Genomic DNA, 27,399 nt, shown 5'->3' with positions numbered 1-27,399 from the left:
TGGATTCCCTTGACATCTTTTTCTTGCTTGATCGCTATAGCAAGGACTTCCAGTGCTGTGCTGAATAGGAGTGGTGAGAGAGGACAGCCTTGTCTTGTGCCAGAATTTAGAGGGAAGGCTTTTAGTTTTTCTCCATTGAGGACAATACTTGCCACTGGCTTGTGGTAGATGGCCTTAACTATATTGAGAAAGGTTCCTTCCATTCCCATCTTGCTGAGAGTTTTGATCAAGAATGGGTGTTGGACCTTATCAAATGCTTTCTCTGCATCTATTGATATGATCATGTGGTTTTTATTTTTCTTGTTATTGATGTTGTGTATTATGTTGATAGATTTACAGATGTTAAACTATCCTTGCATTCCTGGGATGAAACCTACTTGATCATTGTGGATGATCTTCTTAATGAGGCATTGAATCCTATTTGCCAGGATTTTGTTGAGGATCTTTGCATCTGCATTCATCAGCAATATTGGTCTGTAATTTTCTTTTTTTGTAGCATCTCTGTTTGGTTTAGATATCAAGGTGATGTTGGCTTCATAAAAGCTATTTGGAAGTGTTCCCATTTTTTCGATTTCATGAAAGAGTCTTGGAAAGTTTGAAAGAATTCATTAGTAAATCCACCTGGGCCTGGGCTTTTATTTTTAGGCAGACATTTGATTACCGTTTTAATTTCATCCATAGTGTTGGGGTTGTTTAGATATGCTACATCCTCTTCATTCAACCATGAAAGATTATAAGAGTCCAAGAATTTATCCATTTCTTCCAGGTTCTCATTTTTAGTGGCATAGGTTTCTCAAAGTAGTTTCTGATTACCCTTTGAATCTCTGCCATATCAGTAGTGATCTCTCCTTTTTTCATTCCTAATACGAGTTATCAAGTTTCTCTCTTTCTTTGTGAGTTTTGCTAGTGGTCTATCAACCTTGTTTATTTTTTCAAAGAATCAACTTCTGCTTTCGTTGATCTTTCGAATTGTTTTTTGAGTTTCCGCTTCATTGATTTCTGCTCTCAGCTTTGTTATTTTCTTCTGTCTCCCTATTTTTGGGTCCTTTTGTTTGGCACTTTCTAATTCTATAAGCTGCATCATTAAGCTATTCAGGTAGGCTCCTTCTTCCTTCCTGAAATGTGCTTGCAAAGCTATCATTACCAACAATGGAAAATCCAGAGTAGGACTAGAGCTATGACAATATATCAGGTAGGAGATTTTTCACCAGGAGTAATCACTGAGTACAGAGCCAAGAGTAGTAGAGTACTAACAGGAGTGGCCCAAAAGGGCAAAACAAAACAAACAAGCATGCAAATAAAAAATACCCATAGCTTGGGGCCGGAGCGATGGCACGGTGGTAGGGCATGTGCCTTGCATGCAGCTGACCCAGGATGGACCGTGGTTCGATCCCCCGGTGTCCCATGTAGTCCCCAAGCCAGGAGCAATTTCTGAGTGCATATCCAGGAGTAATTCCTTAGCATCACCCAGTGTGGCCCAAACACAAAACAAACAAACAAAAAACATAGCATTTTCTCAATCCTCCAAAACACTCTCTTCAAGTAATGGGTGGCAAATCCTTCCAGCCAGTGTAGAGTAACAAGCAGAATGCTCAACAAGTCCTGTTTCAGAATCGAAACAGGCATTTCCCACCCAGATCCAGCACTTCGCACTTAAAAAGATCATTATGAGCCCAAAACTGTCTCCACCAAAACATAGAACTGAGAATCTCAAACTATTTAAAAGCTCAAGAAAACCACAGAAGGCAAGGTGATATGTTTCTATCAGTGTACTGAGAAATTAGAAAATGTTTGGGAGTTTCAGAAACAGTAAGAACCAGAGCCATAGCACAAAGGTAGGGCATTTGCCTTGTACACAGCTGACTGAAGACAGACCTGGATTCAATCCCCAGGATCCCATATGGTCCCCAGAGCCTGTCAGGAGCAATTTCTGAGTGCAGAGCCAGGAGTAACTCCTGAGAGCTGGCAAATGTGGCCCAAAAACAAAAACAAAAAACTCAGTAAGAGCAACAAATTTGACCACTGTGTACTGGAAGATAGAAAAACAGAAAAGCAAACATAATTTCTAAGTAAACCTTGTGGGGAAATTCCAAAATGCCAAAACTCAAAGAAATCTATGTAAAAAATATATAAATCTATATAAAATCTATATCTTTCAACACAAATTTTATACCACATTTATATTCTACATTTGTATTTACTAAATTTATATTAATAATCAATTTCAAGTTAACAAACCACTATGTTTTGGTTTTTATTTAAATTAGTTTTTACCTCTTTCCACATAATGGTCTGCCACATACCATTTCTTAACACTAAAAAAAAAAAGTGGGGAAAAACAATGTATTGGTTAACATTGTTAATAAACAAAATAAATCAATTTCCCTATACCAGCACTCTGAAAACTCTAAAAAGCAAATACAATTGGGTTTAATTAGAACTAATTGCTTAGCAAGTATATGCATGCTTTAACTTTTTATGAATATAAAATGTTTGTTTTCAAAAGTTCTAAAATTCTGAAATATAAAAATTATGTTCAAATCCAAGGGCTCAAATGTTGTTGAATTTATTATCTTGCTATATATTCTAACTATTTTAAGGATACTTCCACAAATTTCTCAAATCATTAGCTACTTATTAAAACTCCTTTATGCAAACCTTATTCTTAAGTTTCATAGTAGAAAAACTAGCAATCCGGGTTTCTTACCTATTGTTTTCTTTTTATTAACTCCATTGTCTGCCTTATGTCTCTTCTGTGACAAAAAGGAAAATAGCTGTTAGATTAAAAAGTTCCTAATTAATGGCTGGAGTGATACACAAGGGGTAGGGTATTTGCCTTGCACACAACAGACCTGGGTTCTATCTGGCATTCCAGTTGGTCCCCTGAGCCTGCCAGGAGTAATTTCTGACTGCAGAGTCAAAAGTAACTCCTGAGCATCTTTAGTGTGGCCCGCCCAAAAATGGGAAGATAAAAAAAAGTGGAAGAGAAAAAAACTAAACATCAACAGCAGAACCAGCTATAAATTTTGTTCAATGGTCAGTGCTACTCAATAAAATAGTCACTGACATGTCAATTCATCAGCCAACTTTATAGACTCATTTTATTCTCCAAAGAGATGCAAGTCAAGCCACTAGCATTTGTGGATACACCAGTCTCACTGATGAAACCCTGGTGCACACTCTGGATAGGATGTAAACCTACTCTTCCCGATAAAGCCCTGTCAGTTGGACCCACATTCAACAATCACCGCCATGCAACAATCCAACTTCACTGCTTCACAATTAATTTCCTTTTTCTTTTTCCTTTTGGTTTTTTGGGCCACATTCAGTGATGCTCATGGGTTACCCTGGCCATGTGCTCAGAAATCGCTCCTGACTTGGGGGACCATATGGGACGCCAGGGATCAAACCAAGGTCCATCCTGGATCAGCTGCGTGCAAGGCAAATGCCCTACCACTATGCTTTCGCTCCAACCCCTTCACGATTAATTTCTACAGAGACACCAAACCAACAAAACTCCAGGTACACTGGCTTGGGGGCTAAAAACTCTGAGAACTTCTTAGAATAGGGAGCAGACTCCACTACCCCTCCACAGTTCCAGAAGCCCCACCAGTCACACCCATGTCCCATAGCCACCACTATGTCAACTCATTCACCCAACTCTACATAACCTGAAATTCCTGGAGCAACACCTCTGAATAAGAACAAAGACTGAAAAAATAGTTTTATTTATGTGTCTCTAAATAGGAATTTAAAATATTATTTGTACACATTCCCTTACCCAGAATAACACTATGAATCTTGAGACATCAGTTATCTATGAAACTATTTTTTGTAAAAAAAAAAAAAAAATTTTCTGCAAGAAACCCAAAGTAAGAAACCAAATCATAAGATATATTCAAATACAATGTATGAAAGCAAAATCTTACATAATCTTCTATTATCTCTTTGATGCCAGCAATTGTTAAAATAATGATCAATGGCACCAGGGTGGTATATCTTCCCGTTGGAGATACATCTGGAATTTGCTGCAAGAGACCAAGAGAAGTTGGCAAGTTAAATTTCCCTACAAAAAGAGTGTTTTTTCACTTACTCTTTACAGTTCAATTCATTACTGCTGCACAAAATTAATACTTATTTTTAAAATACCTATGACTTCTATAGTTTCTAATTCTTTTTTTTTTTTTTTTTGGTTTTTGGGCCACACCCAGCGGCGCTCAGGGATTACTCCTGGCTATCTGCTCAGAAACTGCTCCTGGCAGGCACGGGGGTACCATATGAAACGCCAGGATTCGAACCAACCACCTTAGGTCCTGGGTAGGCTGCTTGCAAGGCAAACGCCACTGTGCTATCTCTCCGGCCCCTAGTTTCTCATTATCCAACACTTCTATGTTTTTAGAATAAAAAGTGTCAAAATTGTGGCCCTCAAGCCTTTTTTTCAATGCTGATTTTAGCAACAGATTATTCTTAATACCCAAATAAGTCTGTTGATTAAATAGAAAAAGCAAATTTTATTCATGTATTATAACATTTTTCCAATTCAGTGATTGTTTTAGAAAATTCTCATGTGCACATAATTAAGAATTATAATCTTATATTAAAAAGTTACCTGTAATAAGGCAATGAAGAGGAAGAAGGCATTCGCAGCTCTTCTAATCTGCTCATACAAGAATCGAGGTAGAAATGTCAACACACTATACTTGGCTGTACTGTAAATATAAAAAAAATAATACTATCAGTTCTAGATATGAGGTCTAAAGCACGAGTAAACCAAAATTTTAAAAATTTTATAAAAAAAAATTTATAACTGATTTCATGAACAAGAAAGGAGCCCTGTACAGTGCTGGTTTAGGCATAGCAAATGTAAAGCATCATAGATATTCTTCAAAATATTACAAACTATAATTTCACATGATCAAGGTATCATGACCTGAAAGCACAAAAGCATATACCACTTCTGTGTTCATAACAGCATGCCTCACAATAACCAGGAGTGAGAGACAACCTAAATACACATGAATAGATCATTGAGTAAAGATAGTGAATGCAGTACTATGAACTAAGAAAAATTATATCTAGGGCCCAAAGTGATAGCACAATATCTAGGGCATTTGTTTTGCATATAGCTGACCTGGATTTGATCCCTGCCATCCCATATAATCTCCAGAGCCTGCCTGATATAATTTCTTAATGCAGAGCCTAGAGTAATCCCTGAGCCTGAGCACTGACAGGTGTGGTCCCAAAGCAAAAATAAATAAATATTATTTATTTATAATTTATTTTAAAGATATAGGGCCAACAATGTATGTATCTCGGTTGTAGACCATGTACTTTCCTGGGGCTCAATTCCTAGCCACACATTCCCAAGGAAAGTAAAATCCTGCCATTTTCAACTACATGAATAAATTCAGCTTAGAGCTATAAGTCAAATGTAGAAAGATAAACATAGTATTATTTTATATAGAGAAAATGAATAAACAGATAAATGATTAAATAAAATGAAAATAAATTTAAAAATTTTAACACAAAAATTTAAAATCACCAGGGTACCAAAAAAGAAGCAGGTAGGAAATGGTAGATATTATAAAGAATTGAACTTTTAATATATTGAGAACAATGTGGCATATACAGAAGTTAATTTTTAATGATTCAAACCAAAACTATATTATGCTACGTATGCTACAATATTATGTCAATAAAAATAAAATTTAATTATGAACAAGAAAACTGCTATGCAGGCCGTTTAATAAAAGTTTACAGGACATAGCTTAGAAGAAAAATCTTATAACTTTTATTTTCTGTCTTTAATGCTTGTATTCATGTGCTGATTTGATTTTACATAGTGTATTCAGAGAGCTATGCCCACTGTCCAGGGATTATATGATCTGAAAAAAATAAGCATAAATGAATGTTTTTCAAAGGATCACAAAGAGAGCACATATTCAAACACAAAAATTTTGAAATCAAGAGCAAGATAGTCAGAAAGCACACAAGAAAGGTAAAATTTTTATCCCATAATTTAATACGACCAAGTAGGATTCATTCCAGAAATGCAAGGAAGGTTTAACATATGTAAATCAATCTACATAATACACCATATCAACAAAAATAAAAACCACATGATCATATCAATAGATGCAGAGAAAGCATTCAGTAAGGTCCAACACACGTTCTTGATTAAATAAAAACTCTCTGGGCAGGAACAATGGCATAGTGGTAGGGCATTTGCCTTGAACACAGCTGACCTAGACAGGACCACTGTTCAATCCCTAGAAGCGATTCTGAGTACTTAGCCAGGAGTAACCCCTGAGTGTCACCTGGGGGGGGGGGGGGAATGGCACTCTCCTAAAATAAACTCTAATCAACATGGGAATGAAAGAAAGTTTTCTCAGTATAGTCAAGGCCACCTACCACAAGACAATGGAAAATATTATTCTCAGTGGAGATAAACTAAAAGTCTTTCCTCTAAAATCTGGTACAAGACAAGGCTACCCTTTCTCCCCACTCTTATTCAACATAGTGCTGAAAGTTCTTGCCATAGCAATTAGGCAAGAAAAAGATATCAAGAGCATCCAGATAGGAAAGAAAGAAGTCAAGCTCTCACTGTTTGCAGATGACATACTATATTTAGAAAACCGTAAAGACTATACCAAATAGCTTCTAGAAACAATAAATTCATATAGCAATGTGGCAGGGTACAAAAATAACACACAAAATTCAATGGCCTTCTTATATAAAATGATAGAGAAGAAATGGATATTAAAAAAACCCATTCACATTAGTGTCCTACAAAATAAAATACCTTAAAATAAACTTATCTACAGATGTGAAGGATCTATACAAGAAAACTACAAAACCCTGCTTCAAGAAAAAAAAGAGGACACAAGAAAATGGAGACACATAACTTGTTCATGGATTGGGAGAATTAAGATCATTAAAATGCCAATGCTCCTTAAAGCTTTGTACAGATTTAATTCAATTCCTCTAAGGATACCTATGACAATCTTCAAAGAAAAGGATTAAACACTCCTGAACTTCATCTGGAACAATAAACACCCACAAGTAGCTAGGGGATCTCTTGGGAAAAGGAATATAGGATGCATCACTTTCCCCAAATTTAAATTGTATTACAAAGCAATAGTCATTAGAACAGCATGGTATTGCCATAAAAACAGACCCTCCTATCAATAGAATAGACTTAAATATTCATAGAATGTGCCCCAGACATACAGTCAATTAATCTTTGATATAGGGGAAAGAAATGCAAAATGAAGCAAGTAAAGCTCTTTAATAAGTCGTGCTGGGACAACTAGACAACCACATATAAAAAAGCAAACTCAGACCTCTATCTAACACCATGCACAAAGATCAAATTCAAGTGTATTAAAGACCTTGTTATAAGACCCAAAACCATAAGGTATATAGAACAACAAGTAGGTAAAACACTCCATGACATTGAAACTATCGGCATCTTCAAGGAGGAAACAGCACTCTCCAAACAAGTCGAAACAGAGATAAACAGATTGGATTATATTAACCTGAGAAGCTTCTGTACCTCAAAGGAAATAGTGACAAGGATACAAAAGCCACTCACAGAATGGGAGAAACTATTCACCCAATAGCTATAAGATAAGGGGCTAATATCTAAGATTTACAAGGTACTGACAGAACTCAACAAGAAAAAAAAAACATCTAACCACATCAAAAAATAGGAAGAAGTGAACATACACTTTCTCAAAGGAAAAATAAATTTGACCAAAATGCATATAAAAAATGCTCCACATTACTAATCATTAGGGAGATGCAAATCAAAACAACAATGAGGTAACATCTCATGCCAGAGACTGGCACACATTACAAAGAACAAGAACAATCAGTGCTGGCATGGATGTGTAGAGAAAGGAACTTTCATTCATTGCTGGTTGGATTACTGTCTAGTCCAACCTTTCTGGAAATCAATATAAAGATTCCTCAAAAAACTGAAAATTGAGCTCCCATATGATCCATCTATACCACTCCTAGGGATATACCCTAAGAACACAAAAATACTATTCCAAATCCTTTCCTCACACCTATATTCATTGCAGCACTATTATAATAGTCAGACTCTGGAAATAACCAAGATGCCCTTCAACAGATGAATGGCTAAAGAAACTGCAGTACATATACACAATGGAATATTATGCAGCCATCAGGAGAGATGAATTCATGAAAATTTCCTATATGTGGATGTACATGGTATCTATTATACTGAGTGAAATAAGTCAGAGGGAGAGAGATAGACACAGAATAGAATCATTCATATATGTGTTTTAAGAAAAATTAAGGACATTAGAGACAATGGAGATGAGGGCTGGAAGGACCAGCTCACAATATGAGGCTCACCACAAAGAATGGTGAGTGCCATTAATGTAATAACTACACTAACAACTATCATGACAATCTTAATGAGTGAGAGAAGTAAAATGCCTATCTTGAATACAAACAGGGGTTGGGAAGAAGGGAGGGGGGCCATTGGTGGTAGGAATGTTGCACTGGTGAAGGGGGGTGTTCTGTTTATGACTGAAATCCAACTACAATCATGCTTGTAATCATGGTGCTTAAATAAAATTAGTAAATCGTTCCATATTTAAAAAAAATTAAAAAGAACATGTAGCACAGAGTTGTCAGGAGTCTATTTGTTTCCAGATAAATGAGAGCAAAATTATTTTTTAAAAAAAGAATAAGAAAAAGTGCATCAACAAGAAAATTTGTATATACTATTGTATCCTCAATGATGTCATTAAGTCATTTGCAGATGTTTTAGTAAGCTCTTGTTGCTAACTGACCTTTCTGTTACTTCATTTATTTCTGAACAATATATGACTTTAACTACACAACGGTATCTAAATTGGTGTGTCCCTATAGGGATGACAGTATTAAACAAAGTTGTCCAGGAATTCAAAGCACCATTACCGATAATGTGGATTTTGTAGTGTGTATTTTCAGCTGCAGGTCTCCCAGAAATACAAGAAGGCAGAAGAAGGATTCCTGTACTCACTCCACAAAAGTTCTAAAGATTTCTGCCCAATTACCAGCATGATTGGAGTTTGGTCAATTGGGGTCTGCAAATCACAGAGTGGTGAAGGCACCTAGGCAAAGTGGCAATCCTGGATGATGGATGCAGCAGGCATGGGCATTGGCCACCTGTCCTCCTGAAATTGCCTACTTTAAACTCCATGGCCAGTGTACCTATGACTTTTCAAAGCTTAGTTTATATCTCTTTCAAGAACAGAGTGAGTGTATGGAGCTGTCCCAGTGCAGACATGGTTATTGTGTTTGTCTCCATCATTTCTTTTTTGGTACTGAAGTCCTGCATCAGAGGTCAACGAAAGTTGATGGGGGGGGGGGTGGTCATGGAGCGGTAGCGCAAGCAGTAAGGTGTATGACTTGCCCACACTAGCCTAGCACGGACTGCGGTTTGATTCCCCGGCGTCCCATACGGTCCCCCAAGCCAGGAGGGATTTCAGAGCACATAGCCAGGAGTAACCTCTGAGTATCACCAGGTGGAGCCAAACAACGAAAAAAAAAAGTAAGTTGCTGGGTCTGTGAAGACCTATTACACACTATAGATATCTACTTTCATGCTTGTAGCTATCACACACACTTGGAAGAGGTAATCTTTCAAGGGGTAGGCATATGTCTCTCAGGATCAAGGCCCTGAGTTGGATCACCTGAACTATGATTGTGGAATGGGGCACCAGAGCCAATAACAGCCTGAGTCCCACTAGGCCCAGCCTCAAAGGGAGTGGCCTTATAACACAAAAGATACTCCTGTGGACAGTGACAGTGAAAGGTGATCTATCACCTGATAAATGCACAACTCCATAAATAGAGGTAGATTCCTACATCTTGATATTACTTGCAGTCCTATCCCTAACTCTTAGTAGTGGGTCAGACATCAACAATGCCCAAGGTGTTTTTTTATGTAAAAGGAACAATGAATGCATCAACTCAAATGAACTGATGACAAAGCTAAGACTGAACATAGCAGAGAATCCTATTAAATCAAAATGAGATGTGAATACAAAGGTTAACTTGACAGGTGCCTGTCTACAACAAATTCATTAATCCACTAAAGTGAGTCTCCTAAAACCCCATCTCTGGTTTATTTTAATAACAACAAACTTATTTTCAGAAGTAGAATTTTAGTGAGTGCACTATGTTGACTATATCATCAGATAATCACCAACTCCCATTTCACTGGTAATAAGATAATACTCACTACGAACTAAAAGTATATTATTTCCAGAACAGTCTTGATGTGGATCAGTCTATAAGTGTGTATTTCCTTTTCTGAATCTGGATTTCAAAAATTCCTTCATAAGAGGTAACAACTTCCTCGTTTTCTTGGTAAGAAAGTAGAGGCCTACTTTAAAAAAACTCACCTTTTAATTTTTTTTAATTTTTCTTAATTAAAAACTGTTCCTGTCAAAATAACTAATGTGGGGCTGATGAGGTGGTGCTAGAGGTAAGGTGTCTGCGTTGCAAGCGCTTGCCAAAAAAGGACCGCAATTCGATGCCCCGGGGTCCCATATGGTCCCCCCAAGCCAGGGGCAATTTCTGAGCGCTTAGCCGAGTAACCCCTTAGCATCAAATGGGTGTGCCCCCCCAAAACAAAAAACAAAAAAAAATAATAACTAATGTGAAGTAGAAACACATTCTTCCATTTTATATTTTAAGCAGGCTTTAAAATAAGGCAGAGAAAAAAAAATTCTGTTTTCCAACATTTAAATGAATAATGGCAAAGAATTGTAAGATCCAGGGAAATTAGGGCAAATCTGAGAAAAAGTTTTCATAAAACTGATTTTATTTGTTAAAAAGTCTTTCAGGGGCTGGAGAGATAGCATGGAGGTAAGGCGTTTGCCTTTCATGCAGGAGGTCATCCGTTCGAATCCCAGCGTCCCATATGGTCCCCCGTGCCTGCCAGGAGCAATTTCTGAGCATGGAGCCAGGAATAACCCCTGAGCACTGCCGGGTGTGACCCAAAAACCACAAAAACCACAAAAAAAAAAAAAGTCTTTCAATCCCAACTCCACCCTCTTCAAAAATTATTGAATTAGAGAAAATCATTAATTTTAGAATTTATCTTTAAAAAAAACTTAATAAAATAGTCTATTTCAAAAGTTCATCCACTGGTTTAACATCTGTAAATCTATCAACATAATACACAACATGAACAAGAAAAATAAAAATCACATGATCATATCAATAGATGCAGAAAAAGCATTTGATAAAGTCCAACACCCATTCTTGATCAAAACTCTCAGCAAGATGGGAATGGAAGGAACCTTTCTCAATATAGTTAAGGCCATCTACCACACGCCAGTGGCAAATATTGTCCTCAATGGAGAAAAACTAAAAACCTTTCCTCTAAATTCTGGCAGAAGACAAGGCTGTCCTCTCTCACCACTCCTGTTCAACATAGCACTGGAAGTGCTTGCCATGGCAATTAGGCAAGAAAAGATATCAAGGGAATCCAGATAGGAAAGGAAGAAGTCAAGCTCTCACTGTTTGCAGATGACATGATATTCTACTTAGAAAATCCTAAAGACTCTACCAAAAAACTTCTAGAAACAATAGACTCATATAGCAAGGTGACAGGCTACAAAATTAACACACAAAAATCAATGGCCTTTCTATACACCAATAGTAATAAGGAAGAAATGGACATTAAGAAAACAACCCCATTCACAATAGTGCCACACAAACTCAAATATCTTGGAATCAACTTGACTAAATATGTGAAGGACCTATACAAAGAAAACTATAAAACTCTGCTCCAAGAAATAAGAGAGGACACACGGAAATGGAAACGCATACCCTGCTCATGGATTGGCAGAATTAACATCATTAAAATGGCAATCTCCCCAAAGTATTGTACAGATTTAATGCAATTCCTCTAAAGATACCCGGGACATTCTTCAAAGAAATCACTTTTAAAATTCATTTTGAACAATAAACACCCTCAAATAGATAAAGCAATCACTGTGGAAAAGAATATGGGAGGAAATACGTTCCCCAACTTTAAACTTTACTACAAAAGGATAGTTATCAAAACAGCATGGTATTGGAATAAAGACAGGCCCTCAGATCAGAGGAATAGGCTTGAATACTCAGAGAATGTTCCCCAGACATACAATCACCTAATCTTTGATAAAGGAGCAAGGAATCCTAAACGAAGCAAAGAAAGCCTCTTCAACAAGTGGTGTTGGCACAATTGGCTAGCCATTTGCAAAAAATTGAACTTAGACCCCCAGCTAACATCATGTACAAAGGTAAAATCCAAATGGATTAAAGACCTCAATATCAAACCCGATACCATAAGAAAAACAAAACAACACGTAGCCAAAACACTACATGACATTGAGAATAAAGGCATCTTTAAGGAGGAAACTGCACTCTCCAAACAAGAGAAAGCAGAGATTAACAGATGGGAATATATTAAGCTCAGAAGCTTCTGCACCTCAAAGGAAATAGTGCCCAGGATACAAGAGCCACCCACTGATTGGGAGAAACTATTCACCCAATACTTATCAGATAAGAGGCTAATATCCAAAATATACAGGGCACTGACAGAACTTTACAAGAAAAAAAAAAACATCTAATTCCATCAAAAAATGGGGAGAATAAATGGACACTTTGATAAAGAGGAAATACAAATGGCCAAAAGGCACATGAAAAAAATGCTCCACATCACTAATCATCAGGGAGATGCAAATCAAACTACTATGAAGTACCACCTCACACCACAGAGATTGGCACACATCACAAAGAATGAGAACAAGCAGTGTTGGCAGAGATGTGGAGAGAAAGGAATCCTTATCCACTGCTGGTGGGAATGCTGTCTAGTCCAACCTTTATGGAAAGTGATATGGAGATTCCTCCAAAAACTGGAAATCAAGTTCCCATACGATCTAGCTATACCTCTCTTAGGAATATACCCTAGGAACACAAAAATACAATACAAAAATCCCTTCCTTACACCTATATTCATTGCAGCACTATTTACCATAGCAAGACTCTGGAAACAACCAAGATGCCCTTGGCTAAAGAAACTGTGGTACATATACACAATGGAATATTATGCAGCTGTCAGGAGAGATGAAGTCATGAAATTTTCCTATACATGGATGTACATGGAATCTATTGTTCTGAGTGAAATACGTCAGAGAAAGAGAGAGAGAAAGACGCAAAGTGGTCTCACTCATCTATGGGTTTTAAGAAAAATGAAAGACATTCTTGCAGTAATAATTTTCAGAGATAAAAGAGAGGAAGGCTGGAAGTTCCAGCTCACCTCATGAGGCTCACTGCAAAGAGTGATGAGTTTAGTTAGAGAAATAACTACATTGTGAACTATCCTAACAATGAGAATGTATGAGGGAAACAGAAATCCTGTCTAGAGTACAGGCAGGGGTGGGGTGGGGAGGAGGGAGATTTGGGACACTGGTGATGGGGATGTTCTTTACATGATGAAACCTAACCACAATCATGTTTATAATCAAGGTGTTTAAATAAATATTAAAAAACAACAACAAAAGTCCATCCACATCCTCACTTCCAACATAGAAAGTAATTTTTAAAGAAATCAAACAATAGAGTTGAGATTAATCTCAAATAGTTCTCAGGGGAGCATGACTGGTTGGATTAATTTCTGCCTCACAGACTCAGGCATGAGGTAAATAACAGTCTTTATCAACTTTTCCAGGAGACAATCATACCTTGACTTAAAGGGCTTCAAATTCCTTATGAACAACTTAAGCTTAAGTCAATCCTTAGGTAATGATGACATATCTGGGTCTTTCCTGAACAAATATGGGAGCAGGAAAATATAGTTAGATGAACCCCACTTTCTTTAAGATAGAAGAGGAGGTTTGTGGCTGGAACATTCTGAACTTCCTATTCTTGTTATATTGCCCTGAATCTGTTTTCCAAAGGTCCTTAGAAATCAACTGAAGGTGGTCTTGCCTGCATGTTAGATGTGGGCAAGAACTGAGAAAGAGAAGTGTGGGGAGCCTATAAATCCACTCCGAGGAAAAGAGAACAGGTTGAGAGGAGAATGTTATGAAAGAAAGATTGTAAACCAAGGACATCAGTGATGGAACTCGAAGAAGGCAGTGGAACTGATGTCAGTATGAGTCAGCAGACATCCTGTAGCAAAAGGAACAATCACTGTCACACTCACTGCTAGAAGGAGTAGAGGTGAAGGATTTGGAGGAAGAATCAATAAGGAGAGTTAAAAAGATTTTAAAACAATGAGAAAAATGTGAGAAAACTTAAGATCAGCTTCTATCCTTAGAGTTTGTTCTTTTTTTTTTTTCAGTTTCAACACAGATGAACTCTTGTGCTATCAGAAAGGCAAAGCTTTCCTTAAAAGTAGCAGATTCCAAAAATCCCTGACCTGCAAAACCAAATCAGACTAAGCTATGTAATAATCCCTATAGTTTCATCCTCATCATATAATTATACATTCATCTCTGCCAAATAAGCTTTCATACCATTTATGTATCATTTGCTCCCTGAAAACCTATTAAAATATTTATAAATATTCCAATATTGGCAACAAAAGGCCAAAGCTACCCTTTTTCTTCCAAGTACATGAACCTTGCACACACAAGAGACGCCCTACTTAGGGGCCGGAGAGATAGCATGGAGGTAAGGCGTTTGCCTCTCATGCAGGAGGTCATCGGTTCGAATCCCGGCGTCCCATATATGGTCCTCCCGTGCCTGCCAGGAGCAACTTCTGAGCCTGGAGCCAGGAATAACCCCTGAGCACTGCCGGGTGTGACCCAAAAACCACAAAAAAAAAAAAAAAAAAAAAAAGAGACGCCCTACTTAAAAAAGATCTTATCTACTCCACATAGGGATGCCAGCAGACAAAGACTGGTTGATTTATTCTTTTTTCTCCAAGGGAGTAAAGAATAAAAGCATACTACTTAGAAAAGCAAAACTATGTGCTCTTGCTATACAGCAATTGTGTGTATTTTCTGTCTTTTATTCTGACCTCAGCATCTGGAGCCTGATCAGTTCTCTGCCTCAATCATCAGTCCTCAGCTACCTAAGCCCACCCAACACTTGTGCCTCTCTGCACATCATAGGGTAAAACTGAAGTTTTAGATAGACTTTGCCTTGCCACCCACAACATGTGACCAGCTGTGTCTTCCCACCTTGCATTCAAAATGGAGCAAATATCCCCTCTTCTGCACAGCTCTCATTTAACCTAGACCCTCCACCATGTATCAGAACCACTTCTCCCCACTTCCTTCTCTATTTACTTTCAACTATGAACAAGCAGGACTCTTTTTAACAAGGCACTTTCAAAAATAAAAATACCTCTCAACTTTTCTTCTTTCTCCATTTCTCTTCACTAATTAATGCTCAAGAAGACAACTGTTTGACTTCACTTCATTTTAAAATTTTTGTGATACTGGAATTTGAACCCAGGCTTCATGCACTCAAGGCAAATGCTCTACTACTGAGCAGAAACCCAGCCCCCAAGAATAATATTCTCCCTGTCCATCTTTCCCATCCCTCATCCAACCTCTCTGATCTGGCTTCACATGCTCCTGTTACCTAAAAATCCCTTTGACCTGGAAAGAACAGAAGAGTTTGATCTTCATCTGAAACCTAGTGTTATTTTTTCCTAAAGAGTCATCCCTGCACTCTACAGCTTCTTTTCTTGTCATGGGAAGTTTTTTCCACCTTTTCTAGGATCTTTGTTTCCATTGACAGACCCTTAAATCAGAAGCTTCTCTGAGGTTCTATCCTTAATTCAATAACTGAATCACTTTCTTCCTACTCATGGATTGATTGGCTACAAGCATCCTCAGTCACCAACCTCATACCCAATATATACATATAACCTAATTATAGCCTCAACTCTCTATAAAAACTAATATTCAGTCAGCCCTTCATTCTGACTCTATAGAGTCAATATGGCCCAAACTGATGTCCATGTCTCCCATTCCCACAGGTATTTAGTAATCCTGGGACTAGTTTTATCAATGCAACTGAGAAAAGGGCAATAAAGCAGGAATAATAAAAATTAAATGAGAAAATTATCAAAGGGAGAGGTGAAGTAGCCCCTGCTGAATGGAAAAATTTTTGAGGGATTCTTTTACTACTTTCAGAAATACTTAAATTTATAAACAAAAGCAGACAATACATATATGAATCAAAAACTACTAATTAAGTTAAACATCAGAACAACCAATAATCATATATTTCTAAAAGGCATATTGCTACTAATGTGGCAAATTCTATGTGTTGAATGGCATAGTGAAACACAAGTAAATCAAAATTCATAGGCAAATTATCTGAAAATTTCAAAACAGAAAAATGATGCTATCATCATATGATAGAATTTTTAAAGGTAGATAAAAATAATTTTAAAATATTAACAAATAAGTTTGAAGAATATATCTTCAATATATAAGTTTGGAGAATATATCTTCCCTCCATGTGTAACAGAAAAGCTATAATAAGGTCCTTTCTTCTAGGGACAACAGAACAAAGACATGACTATTGACTCCTTGGATCCTTCAACTTCTGTCAATGGGCAAGAGACACCAGGTAATTGGCCAAGTACCTGGGGCCAGCAGGAGTGGGTTAATGGCAATAAGTGACCAACAGACCAATTGGAACTCTGACCTAGCCAGGTTGGAACTTATTGAGGATCCATTCAACCACAGGGCTTCAAAGCTGGAAAAAAAAAAACTTTAAAAATTAGCTCTATCAAAAAAAAAATTAGCTCTATCTTGGTGCTGGAAAGATAGCATGGAGATAGGGTGTTTGTCTTGCATACAGAAGGACTGTGGTTTGAATCCCATCATACCATATAGTCCCCCGAGCCTGCCAGGAGCAATTTCTGAGTGTAGAGCCAGGAGTAACCCCTGAGAGCTGCCGGGTGTGACCCATATAAAAATTAGCTCTATCTATACATTTCTTTATGAGAACTCCTTTCATAAGAAATTCAAAAGATAAGGAACAGTGGTTACAGCTATGAACAATATATGTGTTAACTATGTCACCTAATCCAAGCCTACATAAAGAAGTAGGAAAATGTATAGAAAATGAGAGGAGAAGAAGAGTTCCAAGATTCAAATTCCAATGCAAAGTTCTTGCTCTTCCATCACCACCAACACTGAAAACAATGACTGATATGAACTAAGCACAAAAAATAAATTGGGGTGGGGAGAAGGATGACCAGAGAGATGGTACAGCAACGTAAGGAATTTGCCTTGCATATGGCTGACCATTGTTTGATCCCCAGCCCTACAAATGGTCTCCAAGGAGAGCCAGGAGTAATACCTGAGCACAGACACAGTAATACTCTGAGCACAATCCAGTGTGGCCTAAGCACCAAAAATAAATAAATAAAAATAAATCTGTTGAATGTACAAATATTAAACTTCAAATGATATGAGGTTGCCAACTATCACATTAACTCTCAAAGGTTCCTCATTTGAGGAAGGACATCAATCTATTAAATCTGAAGAATTGACACTAAAAGCATTTAACTCAGCAGCCCCTTTTTCAAGAGTGCTTTATAAATAAAAAGGCCCAATATCAAAACCACACAGTACATCTACTTTTGAGGAGTAGGTGACTTCTTTGGGAGTCTTCTTCCTCCAGTAAGCAATTATGTGTGAATGGAGATCTTAGAACAATGTGTTAAGCCAATTCCTATCTTTTGTACAATTCTGACCTTCACATGCAGAGCAATGTCATGTAGTAAAGATTTTCCATTTTTTACTGGCCAGGGACTTTGCTCAGTGCTGGGGAGAATGAACAATAAAACAGACTCTGCCACCAAGAATGATACAGCATTCATCCTGGAGAGGCTGGAGAGCCCAACATAAGCATAGATAATACAATGGGCTAAGTTTACAAAAGAGAAAAAAACTCACTCTTTTGTGAATGAATGGGTGTCTCAACCTTATGGGTTAAGTTTACAAAAGAGAAAAAACTCACTCTTTGGTGAAAGGAGGGTGTCTCAACCTTCAAAGGTTGAAAGCATGGAATATGAAAAACTTCTTATCTTCTTATAAGATAAGAGGAACCTGAAAGTTAGCTCCCCATTCAGGAAAAAATGTTTTAGTGGGAGATGAGAGGTTTCCAGGGATTGTCCTGATTCAGGCCCAAGGAGTAACTCACATCAGCCAGGTTGAGAGGGAATGTAGAGAGATGAAAGAGTAAGCCTGAAAAAGAATGAAAATGGCTTACCAATGAAAAGCAAGTGGTAATGATCACTGAGCAGAATGAATCCAATACTTCACTGTTTGGGAAAAACCATATTTCAGAAGTCACATGAAGAGAAGAAATAAGGAGTCTCATTAGGGCAGTAGATACTATCTACATGACCAAAGTAAAAGTGCTTGAAAACCCCATTTGAATCTCACCAACCTTCTTCCTCAGCCTTCTAACTCACCCTAAGTCTTCATTCTAGCCCTACAATGTCCTACTCTTCAAGAACATAAGGCATGGTAAAGTGGGCCACTCTTAAAATATGTTGAAGGAGGGAGCTTCACCAAATGTTTGGAACAGGGCTTCCCAAAGATATGTTACTGTAAGATGTGAAATATTTCATGCTGAGGTCAGTCAAGGTGCTTTAGAAAATCTTACTATTACAACAAAGAATGAAAATCTGGGGTTTTACCCAGAATTAGGGTTATCATCAGAAATATCCTTCTTAGGGCCCGGAGAGATGGCACAAGGGCGTTTGCCTTGCAAGCAGCCGATCCAGGACCAAAGGTGGTTGGTTCGAATCCCGGTGTCCCATATGATCCCCTGTGCCTGCCAGGAGCTATTTCTGAGCAGACAGCCAGGAGTAATCCCTGAGCAACGCCGGGTGTGCCCCCCAAAAAAGAAATATCCTTCTTATGAAAGAAAGCAATAGTCATGGCAGTAGTCTATGAACAGAGCACCTGGTTTCCATCTCATGAATCACACTATTTTTTCATATTAATTCACCTCCTTCATTAGCTTATGTGATATAACCCCGATATTCTCTCACTGATCTTGGAATCCATACCTATATAGCTTTCCAAAATCTACAGATATTTTTCCTCCTTTTAATCTGTTATTGTGATTACCTAAAAATTCAGTGAGGAACCCAAGATAGAAAAAATTTCCTTCTTTTTCTATTTTTTATTTTTTAAATGGATCTTTATTGTGGTAAGGTAGAAGATAGAAGAATTAAAGATCAGAAAACCATACAAAAGGACCACTTGACAGAGTAGGTCAAGTCTCTCCAATGGTGTATAAGATTACCATTTCAAGGAGCAATAAGACAAAGTAAATGTGCCCTATGTAAATGAGGTGCCTATAGTACTCAGATTCACAGAGTTGGAAAGTAAACAGTGGTCTCCAGGGACTAGGTGATGGACCAGTGGGAAATTGTCAAATGAGTATAAAGTTTCAGGGCCTGGTGGATCAGTTCAGAGGCAGAGAACCTGCCTGGGAGGTAGTGAACTGGTTTGGATCCCAGTACTACCCCCGGAGGTCTTAATCCCAGAAAAATCAGGAAGGCAATGCCATCAGGATCTCAGGAGCCACATGAATGCCATGTCAGATATATACAGTCCAGTGAGGACAATTACCTAGACACCACAATTACCTAGACATCACATGTGATGCACCACATCAGACACCACCACCACCACAACAACAACAGAAAGAATGAAAAGAAATGGGGGAAAGGAAATGAAGTCTCTGTGTGGGTGGATGAAAATTCTAGAGATTTGTTGTATAACCATGTGAATGAGCTGTATAAAGAAAACATATTTTACATTATGGGTATAAATCAACAATTGAAAAGACAAAGTAACAGTAAGACTATCTGACATGCTATAGAAAATAAATTTGCAATGTGCTTGGCAATTATGTTTCTGACCTTTGCACATTTGTTTCACAAGAGAAGAAATATACCACCCTTAAATAAGAAAATACAGGTTCTAAAGGATGAGTAAAAGATTATTTAACTAATAAAAACAGCCCAGCCTATATATCATCTTCTTTGCCTCTTTTAAATGACAGCTTTTCTGGTTATAAGATAAAGAACTAAAAAAGAAGAAGGTTTCTCTGCTACTTTTGTGTTTCATTACCATGTTCCTGATACATATTTAATTTAAATTTTCCATCATGACCTCAGGAAAATGTTAACATTATTCATTACTATCAAACAAAAAGAATTTCTGTGCATTGTTCCTCAAAAGTATGCATCCTTAAATATACCACCTTTTAATTCATTTGGAACCCTTGGAAAAAGGAATATGGGAGCCATCACTTTCCCTTAATTTAAATTGTATTACAAAGCTATATTCATTAAAACCACATGGTACTGGAGTAAAGACAGACCTGAATTCATATCATTGGAATAGACTTGAGTATTAAGAGAATGCTCCCCAGATATACAATGAATCTTTGATAAAGGGGCAAGAAATGCAAAATGGAGCAAAAAAAAGCCTCTTCAACAAGTGGTATTGAGACAATTGTTCAGCCCCTTGCAAAAAAGAGAACTCAGACCTCCATCTAACACCATGCACAAAGGTCAAAATCAAATGGATTAAAGGCCTTGATATCATGAAGCTCGCCACAAAGATTGGTGAGTACAGTTAGAGAAATAACTACACTGACATCTATGGTGACAATGTCAATGAGTAAGAGAAGTAGAATGCCTATTTCAAATACGAGCGACTAGGGAGGGAAATTGGGGGCATTGATGACAGGAATGTTGCAATGGTGAAGGGGGCGTTTCTTTATATGACTGAAACCCAACTATACTCATGTCTGTAATCAAGGTGCTTAAATAAAGTGCCATTTAAAAAATCTTAATATCAGACCCAAAACCATAAGGTATATAGAACTACACATAGATAAAACACTCCATGACATTGAGACTACAGGCATCTTCAAGGAGGAAACAGCACTCTCCAAACAAGTCAAAGCAGAGATAAACAAACAGGACTATATTAAGCTGAGAAGCATCTGCACCTCACAGGAAATAGTGCCAAGGATACAAAAGCCACCCACAGAATGGGAGAAACTATTCACCCAATACCCATCAGATAAGGGGCTAATATCTAAGATATACAAGGTACTGACAGAACTTAACAAGAAAACACACCTAACCCCATCAAAAAATGGGAGAAAAAATGAAGAGAAAATTTCTCAAAGAATAAATACAAATGGCCAAAAGGCATGTAAAAATGCTCCATATTACTATTCATCAGAGAGATGCAAATCAAAACAACAATGAGGTACCATTTCATGCCACAGAGACTGGCACACATCACAAAGAACAAGAACAATCAGTGCTGGCGGGGATATGGAGAGAAAGGAATTCTCATTCACTGCTAATGGGAATGTCATCTAGTCCAGCCTTTACAGAAAACAATTTGGAGATGCCTCCAAAAACTGGAAATTGAGCTACATATGATCCAGCTATACCACTCCTAGAGATACACAAAAACAAAAAACAAAAATACTTTTTCACAGCAATATTCATTGCAGCACTATTACTTGATAAAAAACTATCAAGATGCCCTTCAACAGATGAATGGCTAAAGAAATCGTGGTACATATACACAATGGAATATTATGCAGCCAGAAGGAGAGATAAAGTCATGAAATTTTCTATACATGGATGGACATGGAAACTATTATGCTAAGTGAAATAATTCACAAAAATAATTCTCCACAAACATTTGTGTGTGCTCTCATTTTTTCCTATTTCACTGCCCATACATTCACTCTCCTCAAGAGGACTCAAAGAAGCCTTCTAATGCATCTGGACCCCAAGAGCTAATCCGTGAAACATTTGTGATGTTCTAACTTTTTAAATATTCAGTGTACAGGGCTAGAGATATATGCATTTGTTTTTATCTACATGGCAAGCCAGGATTTGATCTTGGCACTCCAAATGGTCCCCAGAGAATGCTAGGAATGACCAACTAAGTTTAGAGCCAGGAATAAAACAAGAACACTACTGGTGTAGCAAAAAGAAAAAAGAAAAAACAACTACATCTGAAGAGACCATATAGATTCTCTAAAACGATCCTAATATCATTCATCTTTATCAAGGAGTCTATTAGACTGAATATAGAGAAAACTACTAAATACATAGAAGCTTACGGATATTTATAACTACAAATGTGATGTGAAAATTAATGGTTTGACATAATGACAAAAAATCATTCCCTGTAGTTTTGGGGGTTAATTGTAGCTTTTCTTTTTTTATTCTAAATAAATTTCAATTGAGTTTTGTAAGATAAAATTACAAAGTTGGTCACGTTTGAGATTCCGTCATACAATGTTCAACTAGCATCCCTTTAGCAGTATATATTTCCCTCAACCAATGCTACCCTTCCATCCTACCACTTGCCTACCTCTATAGAAGATATTTTTCTTCTCTGTCTCTCTCAATCTCTCTGTCACTCTTCCCTGTTATTTTTCCTTTTAAACACGGTGGTTTGTGATCTTACCAATGGAGTATCATGCATATCACTTTAACTCCTTTCAGTTCAGTTTTTGCTCAGAGTGATCAATCCTTTGCTCAGAGTGATCAATCAATCCCAACTATCATTACCATCATGGTCACTACTCTGCACTAATTTCTCTGCCCTGTTCTCTGTGGCAAGCCATGAACCAGTTCTCCTGGCTCTCGCCTCTATTGTCTTTGTATATTTAATTACCATACCACCTTTTATTTTTTGTGTTTCATAAATGTGTGATTATTATCTATCCTTCTTCTTCTGCAACACAAAGGAAATGAGAACAAGTATAATAAGACTTCCATGGACTGGGAGAAACTATTTACCTGATCCCTCTGATAAAGGATGGTAGAGTTTAATGAGAAAAAAATCTAACCCCATTAAAAAAATGGAGAGAAGAGATAAACAAAAACTTTCTCAAAGAAGAAATACAGATGGCCAAAAGTTATATGAAAGAAATGCTTCACGTAATTGTCAGGAAGATGCAAATCAAATCAACAATAAAATATCATCTTACATCACAGAGACTGGCACACATCAAAAAAAAAACAAAAAACAAACAAACAAACAAAAAACCATGAAGAGCCAGTGCTAAAGTGGATGTGGGGAGAAAAGGACTCTCATTCACTGCTGGGAGGGATATTATCTGCATAGCCGCTACTGCACCATCATACTGCAGCTTTTCAGGTGCGAGGATCACAAAAAGCCTCCACATAAAGGAAGAACTTCTACACATGGTCTAAGTCTGGGCTAGAATGGTTTGCCAGATGAATTAATAAGCTCCCAGTGGAGACAGGCTGTTCATATGTAAGCCAAGTGATTGTAAGCATTAATAAAAGATTGAGGCATATGAAATGGTGGAAGGAGATTGGAAAAGCATCAGTAAGACTCTCCCCTGATGTTAGTTTTTGCTTCAGAGTGCCTTGATTTCCTAATACCTATAATGCTGTAGCTTCAAATATGAGTAATCCAAGTCAAGACCTCTAGTAGAGAATAACTATAATGAGCAAGTACACATACTCTCCATTATAGTTAAAACTACTCTCCCTGTAAGGTCTAACTATGCATAGACAGTGAACAATATTTTGGACAATATTTTGTTGAGGTACAAGTGTCACTGAAACCAAGTGACAGCTGGCAGACGACATAGAAATCCAATGTTTTTCTCTGCCCTTGGCAGAGTCACAAAGTGAAAAAATTCTATTTACCCAGATAGATCAACACAGAATGATTAATGAACTCTAATTTATAAAGGTAACATTAAAAATTAACATTAGACAGTTTGAACAAAGAGGGAATACTGGGGAAGTGATTATGTTACTACACAGAAGAGTCTTTCTGTTCTAAGAGTCCTATTTTTAAATTGTCTGAGCTACTGGTAACACATTTTATACGCTACAAAATAATGTTTTTTTAATATATTTAATCTACTTAACCACCCTGGTTACAAAATTGTTCATGGTTTGAGTTTTAATATTACAATGTACACCACCCTTCATCAGGACACTTTCCCCACCATCAATATCCTCAGTTAAACCTCTCATCCATCCTCTCCCTCCTGCCTTTTACTTTCCCACCAGGCATTACCATCCCCCCCTTCTCTCTCTCTCTCTTCTCTTTTTCTCTCCTTCCTCTCTCTCTCTCTCTCTTCTCCCCTTTTTAACACTACTTTGCACTATTGCTAATGAAGGGGTACATGCATATCTCCTTTTCAGCACCCAGTTCTGACCCACTATGATCAGTCCTAATTATCATTGTCACAGTGGACCATTCACTACCCTGCCTTTACCACTCCTTGTGGCAAGCTTCCTATCATGCATTGGTCCCCCTAGTCCTCATCTCTATTGTCTCTTTATATTAGTGCCATGCTATCTTTTCAAAATAATTCATTCAAAACTTTCCTTCCATTACTGTAATAAAAACTGTAAGGCATATTTTTGTTGGGTAATTTAATGAGTATTCTAATATCTCCAAATAAATATTAAATACATATAAATTAAATACTACTATGCGCCATGCAAATGCCTTAGGAGTATTTAAAGTACAGCTCAAATTACTGCAAAGTTGAGTCAAAATAAGAAAAGGCTGGAGTGTAAGGGGAGAGAAACACACTTCATATTCACAATGTGAAAACATTCTAGTTTTCCATTTCCACACAATTTGTTTCTCTCAAAAGACCCAGATTCTAGAACAGTACATAATCAAACACACCTAGGCTCCTGTTTTACATTCCCAGGTCAACATATTTTGTCTGTAGAGATAAAAACTGGAAACAACGTATACAAAAGTTTCTAGTGCCCAGAATTTACCAGACTAGTCTTTAGCCTAATTTTGGACTAAAGGTGGTAGTCTTTAGTCACATTTATACTCTCCAGGAAATCTTGTAAATCTGGGATTAGATACCCAGTTTAAGTTTTAGCTATCATGTTAACATTTTCATTTTCATAACTTAATTTTTACTCTAATGATTGCTTTCTATAGCGTAGTTAGATCCTAACTTTATTTCAGTATCATTCTCTTTAACATGTGGAATTTAAAGCAAATAATAATAGAATAATGAAAACAAAGATAGTGGAAACAAAGAACATGAAAACTGGTATTCAGTGGGAAACATGCCACTTGGGGGTGGACAGAAGAAGGAGGAGGAGGAAGAGGAGATAGAGGAGGAGGAGGTCATCATAGGCCAGCACTACCAGGCATTAGGAATTTACAGAAATACACCCAAGAGTGCTAGGTGTTACCAATGAGAATGTTTTAATGATTGTGTCATTGTAATGTTAAATGACAGGATAAAAGTAAGGAATGGGCCACCACCAATTTGGCAGAGCATCGCAAGGGAAAGGAAGCGCAGAGGTGACTTCAGGTTGAACTGTCAAAGGAATAATTCCCTGGAGCTTATGGCAGTTCCTGCCCCAATGTTGCTGTTGGGGACTGACTTGTTTGAGGCCATTTTGCTGTTTTTTCTGCTATATTCCAGCTTTTCACCTAAAAGCTATTTTGCAGTCTTGCTGTAAGTTTTTGAGCTATAGAGAAAGGAATGTGCAACTGTAGATATAATTAACTCTAGCCCGGAGGAGAGCAACACTGTCCGGTACCGTTATCAGAAACTAGGCCTCACTCCTTAAGACCACATTTCGGAGTGAACTAGGCTATTATCAATAAATGTATGCTACATTGTCTGTTCAAGATCACTGAGGCAAGCACATCTTGCACCAGCTCCTGATGGTCAAGCAATTAGGAATGCAGCTAGAAGGACACTAGAAATTTCCATGGAAACAGCACGTTCATCATAACTTGAAGGTCATCCAGCTCAACCTCAACATGGCATTACAGTCGGTCAAGTCGTAGGCTCTGGCCTCTGCATTAAGCCTAACGACTCCCTGCTTCCTAGCCAATTACTTGACGTGTGCAACGAAACTATTAACATCTACAATTCTTCCTCCTCACAACCCTATCTGTTAGCTCCCAATGGTACTTATTTTGCCTGTGCTTCTTGTCTTACTCCTTTTATCATTCGTTCTTCTTTCCTCCTTTCACATAATTACTGTATTCTCGTTATTCTCATTCCAAAAATCACCATTCACTCAGAACATATCTTTCCCTCTCCTGCCGCCTCACCCTATTCCTATTCTTCTCAATCCCTTTCTCGACAATGCCGTGAGCCCTTCACCTCCATTACACTTGCAGTGCTCCTTGCTGTTGGCGCTACTGGCGCTGGCACTTGTATCTACTCTCTTGTATCCTCTCAATCCAATTTCCGCACTCTTACTCAAGCAGTGGAACAAGACATTAATGAAATCAAAACTAGTCTGCAATTTCTCACAGATACTATTAGTTCCCTTGCTGATGTTGTTCTCCAAAATCGTCGTGCTCTATATTTTGCCCTTATGTAAGAGGGGGGAGTCTGTGTAGCCCTTAAGGAACAATGTTGTATTTTCAAAGATAAACCTGGATTAGTTAGGAATAGCGTTCAACACATTGGTGACGGTATAAAAGATTTTGAAAAACATTTCGATGAAGAACAAGGCTGGTACCAGGGCTGGTTTTTCTCTTCTCCTTGGTTCCACACAATCTTGTCCACCGTTGTGGGCCCTCTTATTAGCCTCATGCTGCTCTTTTCTCTTGGCCCATGGATTTTCCGCAAAATCACTGCCTTTATTAAGAACCAGGTAGATGAACAGACAAAAACCTCTATTCAGGTTAACTACCAGCATCTAACCCCGCGTGACTCCTGTGAAAACTTGGCTTTAGTCACCAAGCCGCCTTTCCAGCCACTAAGTTTCCAGGAGATAGAGCGCATAGCTAACAAGCGGAGCTCGCTCCGGCACTTGTGCTCTTGGCTGTGGAGACACCTACGACGGGATTAGCAAGGTCCCAGTTAGGGCACGGCCCAAAAAGGCTACAGCGCATAATTCGGATCCCTGTGCACACCCACGGCGTTTGTAGCCACCTTTTAATTGCGGCTTTGGCCGTGTCCGACCTGGTCAAACCTTGTATGCCTAAGACACGGTTCTTCCACCCGCTCACGACTTTCCTTCTTTTATTAGAAGAGAAAGGGGGAGATGTTGGGGACTGACTTGTTTGAGGCCATTTTGCTGTTCTTTCTGCCATATTCCAGCTTTTCACCTAAAAGCTATTTTGCAGTCTTGCTGTAAGTTTTTGAGCTATAGAGAAAGGAATGTGCAACTGTAGATATAATTAACTCTAGCCCGGAGGAGAGCAACACTGTCCGGTACCGTTATCAGAAACTAGGCCTCACTCCTTAAGACCACATTTCGGAGTGAACTAGGCTATTATCAATAAATGTATGCTACATTGTCTGTTCAAGATCACTGAGGCAAGCACATCTTGCACCAGCTCCTGATGG

At 37.9% G+C, this 27,399-nt stretch overlaps 1 protein-coding gene across 2 annotated transcripts in view; it reads right to left on the bottom strand.

Annotated features, from left to right (window-relative positions):
- The window catches only part of ATP8A2 (ATPase phospholipid transporting 8A2), a 763,449-nt gene that overhangs the window by 625,273 nt on the left and 110,777 nt on the right, over positions 1-27,399 (bottom strand). Inside the window, exons 3-6 of one of the 2 annotated variants that reach the window (XM_049778216.1) lie at positions 4,610-4,709; positions 3,930-4,028; positions 2,708-2,774; positions 2,275-2,315 (exon numbers count right to left, since the gene is read on the bottom strand). In XM_049778216.1, the coding sequence (XP_049634173.1) occupies positions 2,275-2,315; positions 2,708-2,774; positions 3,930-4,028; positions 4,610-4,709 (307 nt within the window). The remainder of the gene's footprint in view (positions 1-2,274; positions 2,316-2,707; positions 2,775-3,929; positions 4,029-4,609; positions 4,710-27,399) is intronic. The other variant, XM_049778217.1, reaches the window with a different exon arrangement.

This window comes from Suncus etruscus, chromosome 8, assembly GCF_024139225.1.
Source record: "Suncus etruscus isolate mSunEtr1 chromosome 8, mSunEtr1.pri.cur, whole genome shotgun sequence".
Classification (NCBI taxonomy): domain Eukaryota; kingdom Metazoa; phylum Chordata; class Mammalia; order Eulipotyphla; family Soricidae; genus Suncus; species Suncus etruscus.
The sequence above is the reverse complement of the archived record's forward strand: the minus strand, read 5'-3'. Positions and strand labels throughout refer to the sequence as shown.